The following is a 12,599-nucleotide window of genomic DNA, read 5'->3' as shown; positions in this document are numbered from 1 at the left end:
AGTCAAACTCCATAGTCATTTTAATATTGTATAAACTGTCTGCCAGAAATAGTTAACCTCATATCACAGATTAGGTCAGGCGTCAATTGATAACTGCGGAATATAATCTAATTTCAATCTCCTTTCACCTAGATTAAAGTTGATGCATTAGTCAGGCAGCTTTGACAGATCACACTTCAGATATACCAAAACACAATGTTTTGACAAAAGACTGGGTCAGGAATTTGACCTTGCCATTTAGTTTAGGTCAGTGTCCTGCAGATCTCCATATATAGCTAGCTAACTAGGAGTTGAGATACATCAGAGATCAGAGCCGAAGAGCACTCATTCGGCGAACCACAGCTGATGCACCACCAGAATATTTTTGACATTTATCTCCTCTAAGTATCGGTACCCTAATGTCACTGGACATGCTGACGACAACGTCATGGGCAGAGATCTGTGCTCTCTGAGGGCCCTTTTTATTTATTTATTTTTTGATATGCCCGTTTTGATATGCCTTTATGCCTAATGGTGTGGATAACAATTTTCAAGAGTCAACATTTTTGAATGTCATTGTACTGTGTGTATGTCTCGCCACCACGCCATGCACAGCCTCTGAGAGGGCTAGAGACACACTTGTCTTCACCGGTGGGGGCAGGTGGGTAGCCCAGAGAGGGGTCCACAGCCCCCGACCCAATATGATGCAAGGGGGCAGAGTCTTGCCACCATGCCACTGTCCATGCCACGGACCCCACAAATCAGCCCCTGAGAGGGCTAGAGAAAAACGATCTTCACTGGTGGGGGCAGGTGGGTAGCCCGGGAGTCTTGCCATCACGCCACTATCCATGCTACGGACCCTACAACTCAGCCCCTGAGTGGGCTAGAGACACACGGTTTTCACCAGTGGGTGCATGGAGATTGCCCAGAAGTAACTGGACTAACCCTGAACTGCTCTGACCCGAGGGGATGGAGTCTCACCACCACTCCACTATCCATACCATGGACCCCACGACTCAGCCCCTGAGTGGCGACACAGGGTCTTCACCCCTGGGTGCAGGTCAGTGTCTCGGAGGTCTAATTGCTTTTGCCATTTTGCCATTCTACTTAATATGCATGCTCTCAAGGGTCAGTAAGCAGAATTTACACAACTTGCTCATCTTTTAAGCTATAGGCTCAGTTCAATGCTTAAACTACTCAGGCTGAAAAGTTTTTAAATGTATTAAAGTTCTTAGCTTCTTTAAATAATGCAGTTCCAATTCTGCTAGTTTCACATTTCAGGTAAGCTATATAAAGAAATTTATGAATTTTTCTTAAAATATTCATATGAAATAGAAATGCCCCTAAAATCCAATAAAATGAGCTGTCTTATTAGCCAATGTAGGCCAATGTCTGGTAGTGTTTTGGAGTGACTTGGTCACTTTGCTGAGCAAAACTCTTCTAGTCTAAATGTAGCTAAATAAACACTGTTGTTTACATTTTATACATCCGGTGGACATCCATTCCCCCATACAGACTACTACCACCTGGTTGTGTGAAGTTACCTCATCTCACACAAGCGCAGATCGAGGGTCCCACTTGGCTACTGGCACAAACGGGGAAACCTGTGTACCCCTACCTCTCCTATGTGACGGATTAGCATTGAAAGCATTGGAACTGATGCGTCCAGGCGACAAGACCTATCTTAATTTATCAGATATTATTTCATATAATTTCAATTCACAGCTTTTTCGGTGGCATGACTAGCTTCCGTCCTACCAGTCCTGAACAGAAACAAGCCAGCCACGCACATCAGCCAGGCTGGACCTGGCCTTGTTTCCCACAGACCACCACAGCGCTGCCATTGATACCCACAGGCCTACAATAAAGAGCTGTACCTCCTGTGGCTCTTGGTGGCTTCTAAATAAAAATGGACCCAATGATAATAATATTCTAAACGTATGCATTCGTTATGTGTCTGCCTTTCCGCTCTTAATGAAATGTGTGTTAAAAATTACATGATGATTATGATTATTGTTATTATTAATATTAATAATAATTATTATAGACTTCAGATTTTCCCCAACATGTGGGCGAGACCCCCCCGCCCCCCCCACAACGCGTCATCGCCGAGGAGGTCTAATGGGCCAATGGTAGGACGTACAATGCATGTGTACGGAAGTACTACCCGATTTATTGATGTCGCTTGTAGGCTATATTGCTCACTGCTATAAAACTTGAAACGAACAATCACTCGGGTAAACACCTTAGCTAAATACTGGGATTTTGATGCACTTAGAAACAGTTTCACGGAAAACCGCTCGCTTAAGTAGTCTAGCTTGAGATATGTGTCGTGGCCTTCAACTTAGTCTTAGCATAGCTAGCTAGCTGTCTTCTAGCTAATGTTAGCGAAAGTATTTACCCAGCCACCTTGTTGATATACCCTGTCCTTATGGTGCGTTCGTTTATAACTGGGAGGTGGCAAATTGCGACTTGCTACTAGGAATGATTAAATAAAACACCGCATGAACTCGCACTTCCTCGTCGCAAATTCGGATATGTTTCTCAGCCCCCAGTTGCTCGAATGCACTAGATATAACTAGGTAACTGTGATATAATGGTATATAGCTCGAATGCACACAGGTCGGAGGTAGGTATTTTGCCACTTGCGACTTGCCACCTCCGACCACAAACGAACGCACCATTACTCGGCATGATGATATGTTTATCGCTGAGTAGAAGCCTAGGTAGTTTTCCTTCTAGCCACATGAATTCAGAGGCTATCATAAACTTAACACACGTTTTTTCTTCCCCCTCTCCCAATCCATCCTCTCCATCATTTTTCCTCCTGTGTCAGATTTGTTTCACAAGGAGGAGCGTATAGGGAGGAAGGAAGATGGACTTTGCAGAATGTTACAGTGACACGGTCTCCTCTGTAGCGGCAGCAGCGCGCGCCGGGTGCAGGCGGAGGGTGCGCGCGCAGATCCACCAGGGCTTCAGCATCGACAGCCAGGATAACCGCGGCTGGCACGCTCTGCACGAGGCTGCAGCCGCTGGCTCCACGGAGTGTGTACGCGAGCTCCTCTCTGCTGTTGGTAAGGCATGGACAGAAGAGCATGCGGCATTGAGGGGCTATGTCTCCCCACAGTGGGACGCACTACACTGACTTGATCCTGGTGTAGGGCTATGGCTGTGCCTCTCTTATGGGCAATGAATGGCATACATCAATGATCTGAAATGGTTGCTTTCACTGGTGAGAGTCAAAAAGTGAAATTCTATACGGGAAGGAAGACTTGTAGGCCATGACGTCCATTTGAATGAAGGAACCAGTTTAGATGATTGAAGCCTTTCAAATATTCCCTTTCCTATCCCTAGTCTCGCTCCATTGCATGACATTTGCAGATTGAGATTGTCGATTGAGATACCCTCTCTCCATTGGATGTCAACAGCAGGCTCCTCCCGCAGGGGCAGTGCCTATGTGGGGTCCAGAAGTCATGAGGGCGAGAGCGCCTTATACCTGGCCGCCCAGCGCGGATACTTGGCTGTGGTCAGACTCCTCGTTAATGCACGGGCCAACATCAACCAGTTAACCAATGATGGCTCCTGCCCTATATACGCAGGTAACACACACACTCACATAAACACACACTGCTTCGATGACTATTTCTTATCTTATCATTATACATGCTTTGTGTAGCTGTTGATGGTGGCCACAAGGAAGTTGTGGAGTTCCTCATCAGGAAGGAGGCAAAAATCAATGGAAAACACACCGAGTCCTGCTGGACCTGCCTTCATCAGGCTGCCTATAAGGTACACACACACACACACACACACACACACACACACACACACACACAAATAGAATGCAAACCCGCCCCGTTATCTCTAATGCATAGTGTATATATCATCACCACCATGCTGGTTGTCTGCTCTCCCAGGGCTGCTGTGAGATGGTGCGCCTCCTGGTGGCCGTGCCAGGGTGCCAGCTGGAGGCCCGGGATGACCACCAGATCACACCCCTGTTTGTGGCTGCACAGTACGGACAGCAGCACTGCCTGGAGATCCTTGTTGATGCAGGTACACGGCTCTGTGTGTGTGTGTGGTGTGGTGTGTGTGTGTTTGTGTGTGGTGTGGTGTGGTGTGGTGTGTGTGTGTGTGTGTGTGTGTGTGTGTGTATATTGATTACTTGTGTGATTTGAAGGTGCGGATGTCAACACCCAGGCTGGTGACTTGGCCACGCCACTGATGATTGCGTCTCAGGAGGGCCACGAGGGTTGTGTGGAAGTTCTCCTCGCACACAGTGCTAATCCAAACCTAGTCTGCAGCATGGGCTGGCCTCAGCTCCCCATCCATGCAGCTGCTGAGTTCGGGCACATCAGGTACACAGGCAGTTGGAATAGGAGAGCACGGTTGTTTTTTGGAATAAAAGGGCTAGTATATTAACGTGTGTGTGTGTGTGTGTCTGTCTGTGTGTCTGTGTCTGTGTGTGTGTGTGTGTGTGTGTGAGTGATCTACCAGTATCCTGAAGAGGCTGTGCGCCGTGACCGACCGTGTGTGTGACCGTAAAGAGGGCATGGTGAGTCCAGTGTACTCCGCCTTGGACCAGACCGAGAGCATGGAGCTGCTGCTGAAGGAGGGTTTCCACCCAGATGCCCAGAACTGCACTCCATTCCTGTTCTATGAGACACCGCTTACCATGGCTTTTCATTCTGCTGGATTGTCCAACCAGCCCCTCAGGTACATGCGTATAACCCAGGGACTGTCTTGCCCTAGCCGCGTGACACCATCCCGATTTTGCGAGCTCACATTCATTTTCCCTCCGCAGATCAGTCTGGACTTCCCCCTATCTTGTATGAATTCTCTACAATTACATTTTGACTGGGCCAATCAGGGACTGCATTCTCACTGCTGTTCAGCCCCCCCAGTAGAACGTCACCCCGGATTGGTTCCCGTGGCAAAACAGTCTCTCGAAGCAACAAGCAGTAACGTTAATGTGAGTAGAATAAACAGAGATAAGTGCAGTTATTGCACAAGATTCAATAATAAACAAGAAGAAGAATATGCACAGAGTATGTATGGAAAATACGTTTTTGCTGTTCTACCGACTGGATTTGTTGTCAAGTTTTGTTACGCTGATTGGCTGAAGGATTTAGTCTGTCAAGGCAATTACTCCCGCCCACTGAAATCGTTCGAGACAGGGGGTCCAGTCCAGTCCAGACTGATATAAGGAGAGAAACAGAATGTGAGCTCACTAGATCAGGACGGTCTTACGAGGCTAGCCTGGCCCCCCCATCTCATCTTTTTCTCTCCTTCTATCTCTCTCTCTCTGTCTACTCTCTCCCTTTTTCTTTCTTTTGTCACTTTCTCACTCATTCACTCCCCTTTATTTTTCAGTGATTCAGTGAGGCTGTTGATAGCCGCGGGGGCAAGTTTGAACCAGAGGGTGTGGATTTATGTGCTGGGTACTAACAAACCAGATATGCTGCAGCTGATTCTTCACCACCGGAGAGTCCACCTGAGCAGGCCTGTTCCTGGACCCCATCCACCGAATGGGAGCGTGTCCAGTCCAGAGCAGTCAAGCTGGAGCGCATCCAGTCCAGAACTGTCGGTCTCCAGCATGTCCAGTCCAGAGCAGTCAAGCTCAAGCATGTCCAGTCCAGAGCAGTCAGTCTCGAGCACATCCAGTCCAGAGCAGTCAAGCTCGAGCATGTACAGTCCCGATCCTCCAACTAGGGATGTGGCATGCACCCACTTGCAATCAAGTGGGAGCATGCCCAGTCCAGAGCAATCAAGTGGGAGCATGCCCAGTCCAGAGCAGCCAAAGGACCTTGGGTTAAATGCAGAAGAGTTGGCCGGGCTGGTGTCTGTTGCGGTCAGGAAGGTGCACTATGCTGCTTGTTGGCTCCCTTTGCTACTGAGCGCCGGACTGGAACCCGCCCTACTCATGCACCCTAACATGTAAGAAACACACACACACACACACACACACACACACACACCTGAATTTCACAAGGTACCATTGATTTTTCTTAAATTTCTTGTTCTGTTTCTGCGTGTAATTTGCCCCAGGCTGAAGGAGGTGAAGAGTGAGGTGCTTAATTACTTGCTGGAGTTTGTGAATTGGTCGACTCTGCCCCGCCCCCTAAGACAAATACTTGACCAACGACAGGAGAACGAGACCTGGACACCACACACACACCTAGGTAAAATGTGCACATGACACAGGAATAATGATGTTTGGTGAACTGCCATGAAGTCAATCCTAATCTGTGTGTGTGTGTGTGTGTGTGTATGTGTGTATGTGTGTGTGTGTGTGTGTGTGTGTGTGTGTGTATATAGAGTGTATGCCCTCTCTCTCTCACCTCTGCAGGCTCCAGATCAGGGAGCTGTTGGGTTCTTATGCTCTGATGCAGACGCCTGTTGTCCAGCAGCTGCCTCTGCCCCCTCCTCTGCAGAGATATGTCCAGTTTACAAACATCCTACCGCCCTAGTAGACACACACACACACACACACACACACACACACACACACACACACACACACACACCCTCACTACCCTTATAGCACACATACTGTACATACCTGCTACTGTAATAAATGTATTAGCTACAAATTGGGTATTTGTGCTTTGTTTTGTTTGTTTCCATTGAGCCTTGACTTAGACGGATAGTTCAAAATTGTGTACATAGAGCCTCAGTTTCGACTGAAGAGTTGAGATCATTTTCAGCTGCTTCCATGCTGTCCTTCGTGTGGGCATAGGCATACACATGCTGTTAATGCTATCACAACACAATGGTACTAGGGAAACATCCACTACCAAACTCACTTAAATACTTTGCAGTGCACCCAAAGCAAATGAAATATGAGGACAGTGTGTCAGGGTTCATTTGAGCGTTACCATCATTTTTGAAGTCAAACTATCATTGAATCCTTTATTTTTTGGGGACCTATTTTCTCTGTGGAAGGACGATGTGACCCATATTTTAAATTCCTTAAAAGAAAGCTACTGGACATGCGTTTTAGCTAGGTCCTCACACACTCAAATAACTTGTACCATTAAGTACACCGTGGAGTTGTTTGGTACCCCAGAACCATTACATTATGTAAGCATTAGCAAAATGTGTATGCCCACAAGGACAGAATGGAATCAGCTGAATACGTCCATCGATCAACAACATAATGGCTAAGTAGTAAATTAAACATTATGTCCAAATTTCTGAACTACCCCTTTAAAAGCTTCTGTCTTTTTTTTTTTTCTTCCTTTTTTTTTTCTTCTTTTTTTTTTTACATCGAAAGCTGGGACTACCTTTACAACCTCTGCACACCTCCCAGCCCTGGGACCAATTAAATGTAGACTATTCTAAACAGCTTATCATAAAATGTTATGTTCAAAAACCTAGAAAATTGAATGTTCTTTTCAACATTCTGAAAACGTACCATTTTGGAGATATGTACAAGGTTTCCGCTCAACAGCAGCGATATGGAAGCATACAGTATAATGAATATTGGGATTGCATTTTCATTTTCCACTTTTGCCTGCATTATTTGACTTAATAATACAATTTAAATGCAATCATGTGATTTGAATTTTTATGTAGTATTCGCTTTATGTGTTCGATTCCAGCTCCTGGCGTTGTGCCAAAGTGTCTTTCTGATTCTGTCAGACCCAGCCCATGTGTTGAACTCTGCCTAGTACCTAGGCTACTGTCGCCTCATAGCAAGGTCTCCAGGCCTTTCTGTGCGGAGTTTGCCCTGTGATAGCAAGAGTTTCCGGTCCCTGACCAAGACCAGGGCTGCGTTCCGAATTGCATAATTCCATAGGCCTACTATATTTTCATTTCAAACTTCAATTCCTTCAAGGCCTACTATATTTTCATTTCAAACGATACTCGTAAAGTATAAATTATGTTTCCCTCATTTACAGTGTTGACGAGTTCACACAGATACACAAATAACAACGGAACAAATACAATAATAATAATAATAATAATAATAAAAAACAGTTACAGGTCGAAGTACAAATGTTAGTATATGGTATGTCAAAAATGGACGTAGAATGTCCCAATACATAGTATGCCACAGTAGCCTATGGCAAAAATACCAGGATGTCCTACTTAGTAGGACCTACTACATCCATTCCCATTTTGCAGTAGCCTAAGCAAGCCAGCAGGCAGTACTGCGTGCAAAGTACATAGACTACTTTCTAGGGGCAGCTGTAGTAGGCCTCCGTACTAAAACTAGAAGTGGAGCACTCAGACTTATAGTCCCCACCCGCGCCATAAACGATGGCTTCCCATGGCTCCTGGCTGTCCCTGAAGGAGGACGGCTTGGATGGGATAAATACAGGGAACAATCTCCACCGGTGACCATTTAAGTGTGCGCGTGTGCGTGCTGTCGCCATATAGCCTACCTCCTATGGCTACCTCCATGGTGTCGCCTCACTCACGTGCATGCGTGCGTTGTGGCCTGTGTTGTGTGATCACGTGTGGCCAATAAAGACCTTTGAGGTCCAGAATTACTTTATAACTAGCGCTGCGAGCAGCAGTGAGCGGGCCCTCGCACCCCACGCGTGTCAGGGTGCGACGCTGTTAAAGGGTGTGCTATTTCGGTGTCCAGTACTGAGAGAAACTTCCTGTCACCAGTAGGTGGTGCTCTAAGCGTGACTCAATACCGACGCATAGATCGCATCAGGACGGTACCTTGATGAAGTGTGAGAAATGTTGTGTAAATCGGACAATGTATGTAGGAGTTATGATGACTTCCTGCCTGACCTGTAGGCGGCGCTATACGTATGACTCAATGCTGACGCACAGATGTGTTCAGGATGCGACCTTCATCAACCCTGAGCAATTTGGAGTAAATGGGATAACGTATGTAGGAGTTATGAGGACTTCCTGTTTCACCAGTAGGTGGCGCTGTAGGTATGACGCAATACTGACTTACAGATGTGTGATGCAACCTTCATCAAGCATGAGATATATCGGACAAATTGGATAATGTATGGAGGAGTTATGAGGACTTCCTGTTTTATGGCGAAATGTCAAAATTTGGCGGGGCGCCACAGCAAGGGTGTTTGGTGAAAACAATTTTTTATTGATAACTTTTGATCACAAGGGTCTTAAGATGAAGCTGACCGAATATGAAGTTGATCGGATGAAATCTGTAGGAGGACAAAATGGCACATTAAGAGCAAAATGGCTGACTTCCTGTTGAATGTTGGGTATAGCTCCAAGAGACATTTTAGTGTGTCTCGGTGAACTACATATGCCCACCGAATTTCGTTCGCCTACATCAAACTGAAAGGTGGGGCTCGCCATTTTCCAGGGGGCGCTCTTGAGCCGTTTTGCCACGCCCATTTCCGTCACCCATGAAATATAAAAATTGTCACCGGGACTGACGTATCTGCAAGGTTTCATGCATTTTTTGCCAAAAAGGCATTTGTTTAGGGAGAAGAAGGAGAAGGTAGGAGAAGGAAGAAGGTAGAAGGGGGAATAATAATCCTTACAATTTCAATAGGGCCTCGTACCGCTAGTGCTCGGGCCCTAATTATGCCCATAGAGATCCATTGTGTTCTTGGCTGTAGTTAGCATTACCTCAAGAGTGTCTGTCAAAATGTTGATATGGGCTGTTGTACATGATCGTAAATAACCTTATAACAGCTATGATGCTAAATACCAAACAGTCAATTAATGACAACCCCCTTACTAATTAAGGTCAGTGGAAATTGGTGGCTATATCACACCTGCTCCTGTTTAGTAAATTAAGCGGTCGAAATACTGCTTATATTCGCAGACCGAAGGAGGCGAATGAGATTTTGAATATCTGCTCTAATCTATCATGAATTGTGCTACTAAGTATTTCCTTTTTCATGTCCTTACTTTACACGGTCTTCTTTTTAATGTAAGGAATTAACCGTATTGCTTATACTTGCAGTGTCTGAATTGACCTATTTGCATTCAATAATTGTTTGAGCTTGGTTTGCATGCCAGATAGAAAAGAAGAGCATATGATGTTTTACTTCCAGGTCCTGTGCTGCAATGTGACAGGGCTGTGGAGGAATCAGCTGGGGTCTGTTCTGCGTATCCAGGCCGATGGCTCGGAGCTCCGAGGTGACTACCTAACTGCAGTGGAGACCGAGCCTGGAGCCACAGGGCCTTTCCAACTGGGCAAGCTAATTGGTGTCGTCAGTAACCAGGGTCTGCAAACCTCTGTTGCTTTCTCTGTGCTATGGGAGACGGGTAAGTGTGTGTGTGCGTGCGTGCGTGTTTTCTCTGTGCTATTGGAGACGTGTGTGTGTGTGTGTGTGTTGTGTGTACACATTCCAGGTAGTTTGCACCGCAGTTGGTCAGCAATGAATAGGCCTACCGCATCTCCTACAGGTTATGGTGGGTAGGCTAGGCCTATCTCTCAGCTACTATCATATGACACAGCGACCAGCCGTGCTCAAGTGTGGCTTGAATGTCGGCCAGCTGAAATCCCCTCTAAACCTTTACTATGCTACGCAAATGAAAACAAACTTAATTTCTATAGTGCATTTCATACACAGGCAACACAATGCGCTTTACAGAGCGAGGGGGGGGGGGGGGGGGTGGGTAGGTCCCACCCCTACACCCCTAGGCAAATGTGACACTGGCTGTTCATAGCTGGTCAGAGCCCAGATAGCAAGCGGATGTGTAATGATTCTGGGCCATATATGGGCCGGAACTAAGCCACAAGGGCCAGATCTGGCCTGTATATGGCCCAGATCCGCTTGCTATCTGGGAGGTTCCTGGTGTGATTTTTAATTGGCTGTCCATGGCCCCATACAGGCTCCTGTAGCTCGTGGGTGGGTCAGTGTTTCTCCTTGCCAGATGGGAAGCGAGTACTGAAGACTCTCTGGATGCTGCGCTCTGTGGCTCAGAGCCTTACAGACAACTGGAAGAACACCAGGTATAGGCTACTACATGATTATTTACTTGAATATTGCACTATATGGTACACATATCTTGTACCTTGAGGAAGTATTGATTTGTTATTTTGCTTCATTTGTTTTTGACCATCAGGATGGGAGAAGACACTTTCATCTTAGACCACTGACTAGATGGTCTTTGTGCACCTCTGAATCTACCGACTCCAGGCTGTATTTAATCTGTGATAAGTTTACAAAATAAATATTATTTGCATCTTTGGAACTTTCCTGTATATGCTTTAATCTGGTCAGATTGCTATTGGAGGGAGACCTCTGCTGGTTAGATATGGAATTGTAGTGACTGCCACATGGAGGACTCCTGGACGATGAACCCGGAGTAAGAGGAAAGGCGCACATCCACAAGATGGGGAAGGTGCTGAGCCGAAGGTGAACAGAAAAAGGCCCAGTCTCAAATATCCACCCTTACGGACATGCACTTTGAGGCACATTCCCACTAAGTGAGTGAGGGCTTAGGGCTGTCCCATTGTCAAATCGTCAAGTACACAATCTCCCGCCATGATTACTCCGACTCCCTCCTTGCTAAGTCCCCGGCGTCAGCCATTAAACCCCTGGAACTTGTCCAGAAAGCTCCTGGTAGCGGCTAGCATCCAGTTTAAAACTCTGGCACTAGCCTACAGGGCAATGAAAGGAACAGCCCCCTCCTGGGCTGAGCTGGAAAAAATCATGGGAATGTCCACCCTCCTATCACCCCAAAGAATCTTTGAAGAGTGCACAATTCAGCAGGCAAAGAAGATTCTGTCAGACCCAGCCCATGTGTTGAACTCTTGAGTATGAGTTGCTGAGGTCTGGCAAGAGGTATAGGGTTCCTTTATGTAGGCTGAACATGTAGGCTGAACAAGTATAAGTTTTCATTAATTCCCGTTCCGATTAATCTATTGAACAAGTGCTCATCTGAGGCTGGCGCTCAACTAATGTGACTAAATTAATGTGATGAACTATGCACTTGGGTCACTTTATAGGATAATAGGGAACTATGCACTGTACTCGTGTCATGTTTCTTGTCTTGTATGCTATTCCTGTTTTTTGTAATGCAGCACTGCCTCTACCTCCATTAAGATTTTCTCCATAGGGAGACAAACTTGAACCTTGAACCTACCTCCAGGTCATGGTCAAACCCTACCCCTCCTGACCGCTATGCTCTGCTACCTCGGGGCGACTGGTTGCCCCGTCACTCCGAGGCCCCTGCGGTCGATCGACATGGTCACGGCTTTTCTCTGCCCTGGCCCCGCGGTGGTGGAACGAACTGCCCACTGATGTCAGGAGGACAGCAGGAGTCGCTGCCCATCGTTCGTCGCAGGCTCAAAACTCATCTCTTCAAGAAGTACTACAACGATCCACCCTCTTAAGCACCTATTGTATTTTAGAGTTCTATTCTTGCACTTTGCCTTCAGCACTAGATTATGCTCTCGTCAATAAGTCTATGAGAGTTGAGGGTTTTAGGGGGACATTGGGATTGGGCCAGAGAACAGCTCGCACACTGCTAGGTTACACTGATTCATTGCACCGTCTAATGTCAGAGTAACGTTTCACGCACCACACTTTTCATTAGACTGCATGAAGAGCATAGTGCTCGAAACGTTAGTCTTGACACTAGACGGTGCAATAAATCAGTGAAACCGGAGCTTAGCAAATGTTGAACCCTGGTCGGGAGTGGGTAGGCCCACCTCCATC

The 12,599-nt window shown here is 46.5% G+C and overlaps 2 protein-coding genes across 2 annotated transcripts; both read left to right on the top strand.

The window, feature by feature from the left end:
* The first annotated feature begins 2,154 nt into the window (after window positions 1–2,154).
* On the top strand, window positions 2,155–6,460 carry asb3 (ankyrin repeat and SOCS box containing 3). Its single transcript, XM_084449357.1, has 10 exons — window positions 2,155–2,216; window positions 2,816–3,053; window positions 3,408–3,578; window positions 3,656–3,768; window positions 3,897–4,035; window positions 4,160–4,337; window positions 4,477–4,695; window positions 5,353–5,916; window positions 6,028–6,161; window positions 6,298–6,460. Exons 2-10 carry the CDS (start codon window positions 2,855–2,857, stop codon window positions 6,447–6,449), a joined length of 1,869 nt encoding a protein of 622 aa, XP_084305483.1. The 5' UTR covers window positions 2,155–2,216; window positions 2,816–2,854; the 3' UTR covers window positions 6,450–6,460.
* Window positions 6,461–9,968: 3,508 nt separating this feature from the next.
* Window positions 9,969–11,035, top strand: avd (avidin; the record flags this gene model as incomplete). Its single annotated transcript, XM_084450358.1, has 3 exons — window positions 9,969–10,197; window positions 10,768–10,888; window positions 11,002–11,035. The coding sequence occupies 3 exons, from the start codon at window positions 9,969–9,971 to the stop codon at window positions 11,033–11,035; spliced, it is 384 nt and encodes a 127-aa protein (XP_084306484.1).
* Between the last annotated feature and the right edge of the window lie 1,564 nt (window positions 11,036–12,599).

The sequence above is a fragment of the Borostomias antarcticus genome, assembly GCF_949987555.1.
Source record: "Borostomias antarcticus genome assembly, chromosome: 15".
NCBI classification, from domain to species: Eukaryota; Metazoa; Chordata; class Actinopteri; order Stomiiformes; family Stomiidae; genus Borostomias; species Borostomias antarcticus.
This window is presented reverse-complemented; position numbering and strand designations above follow the sequence as displayed.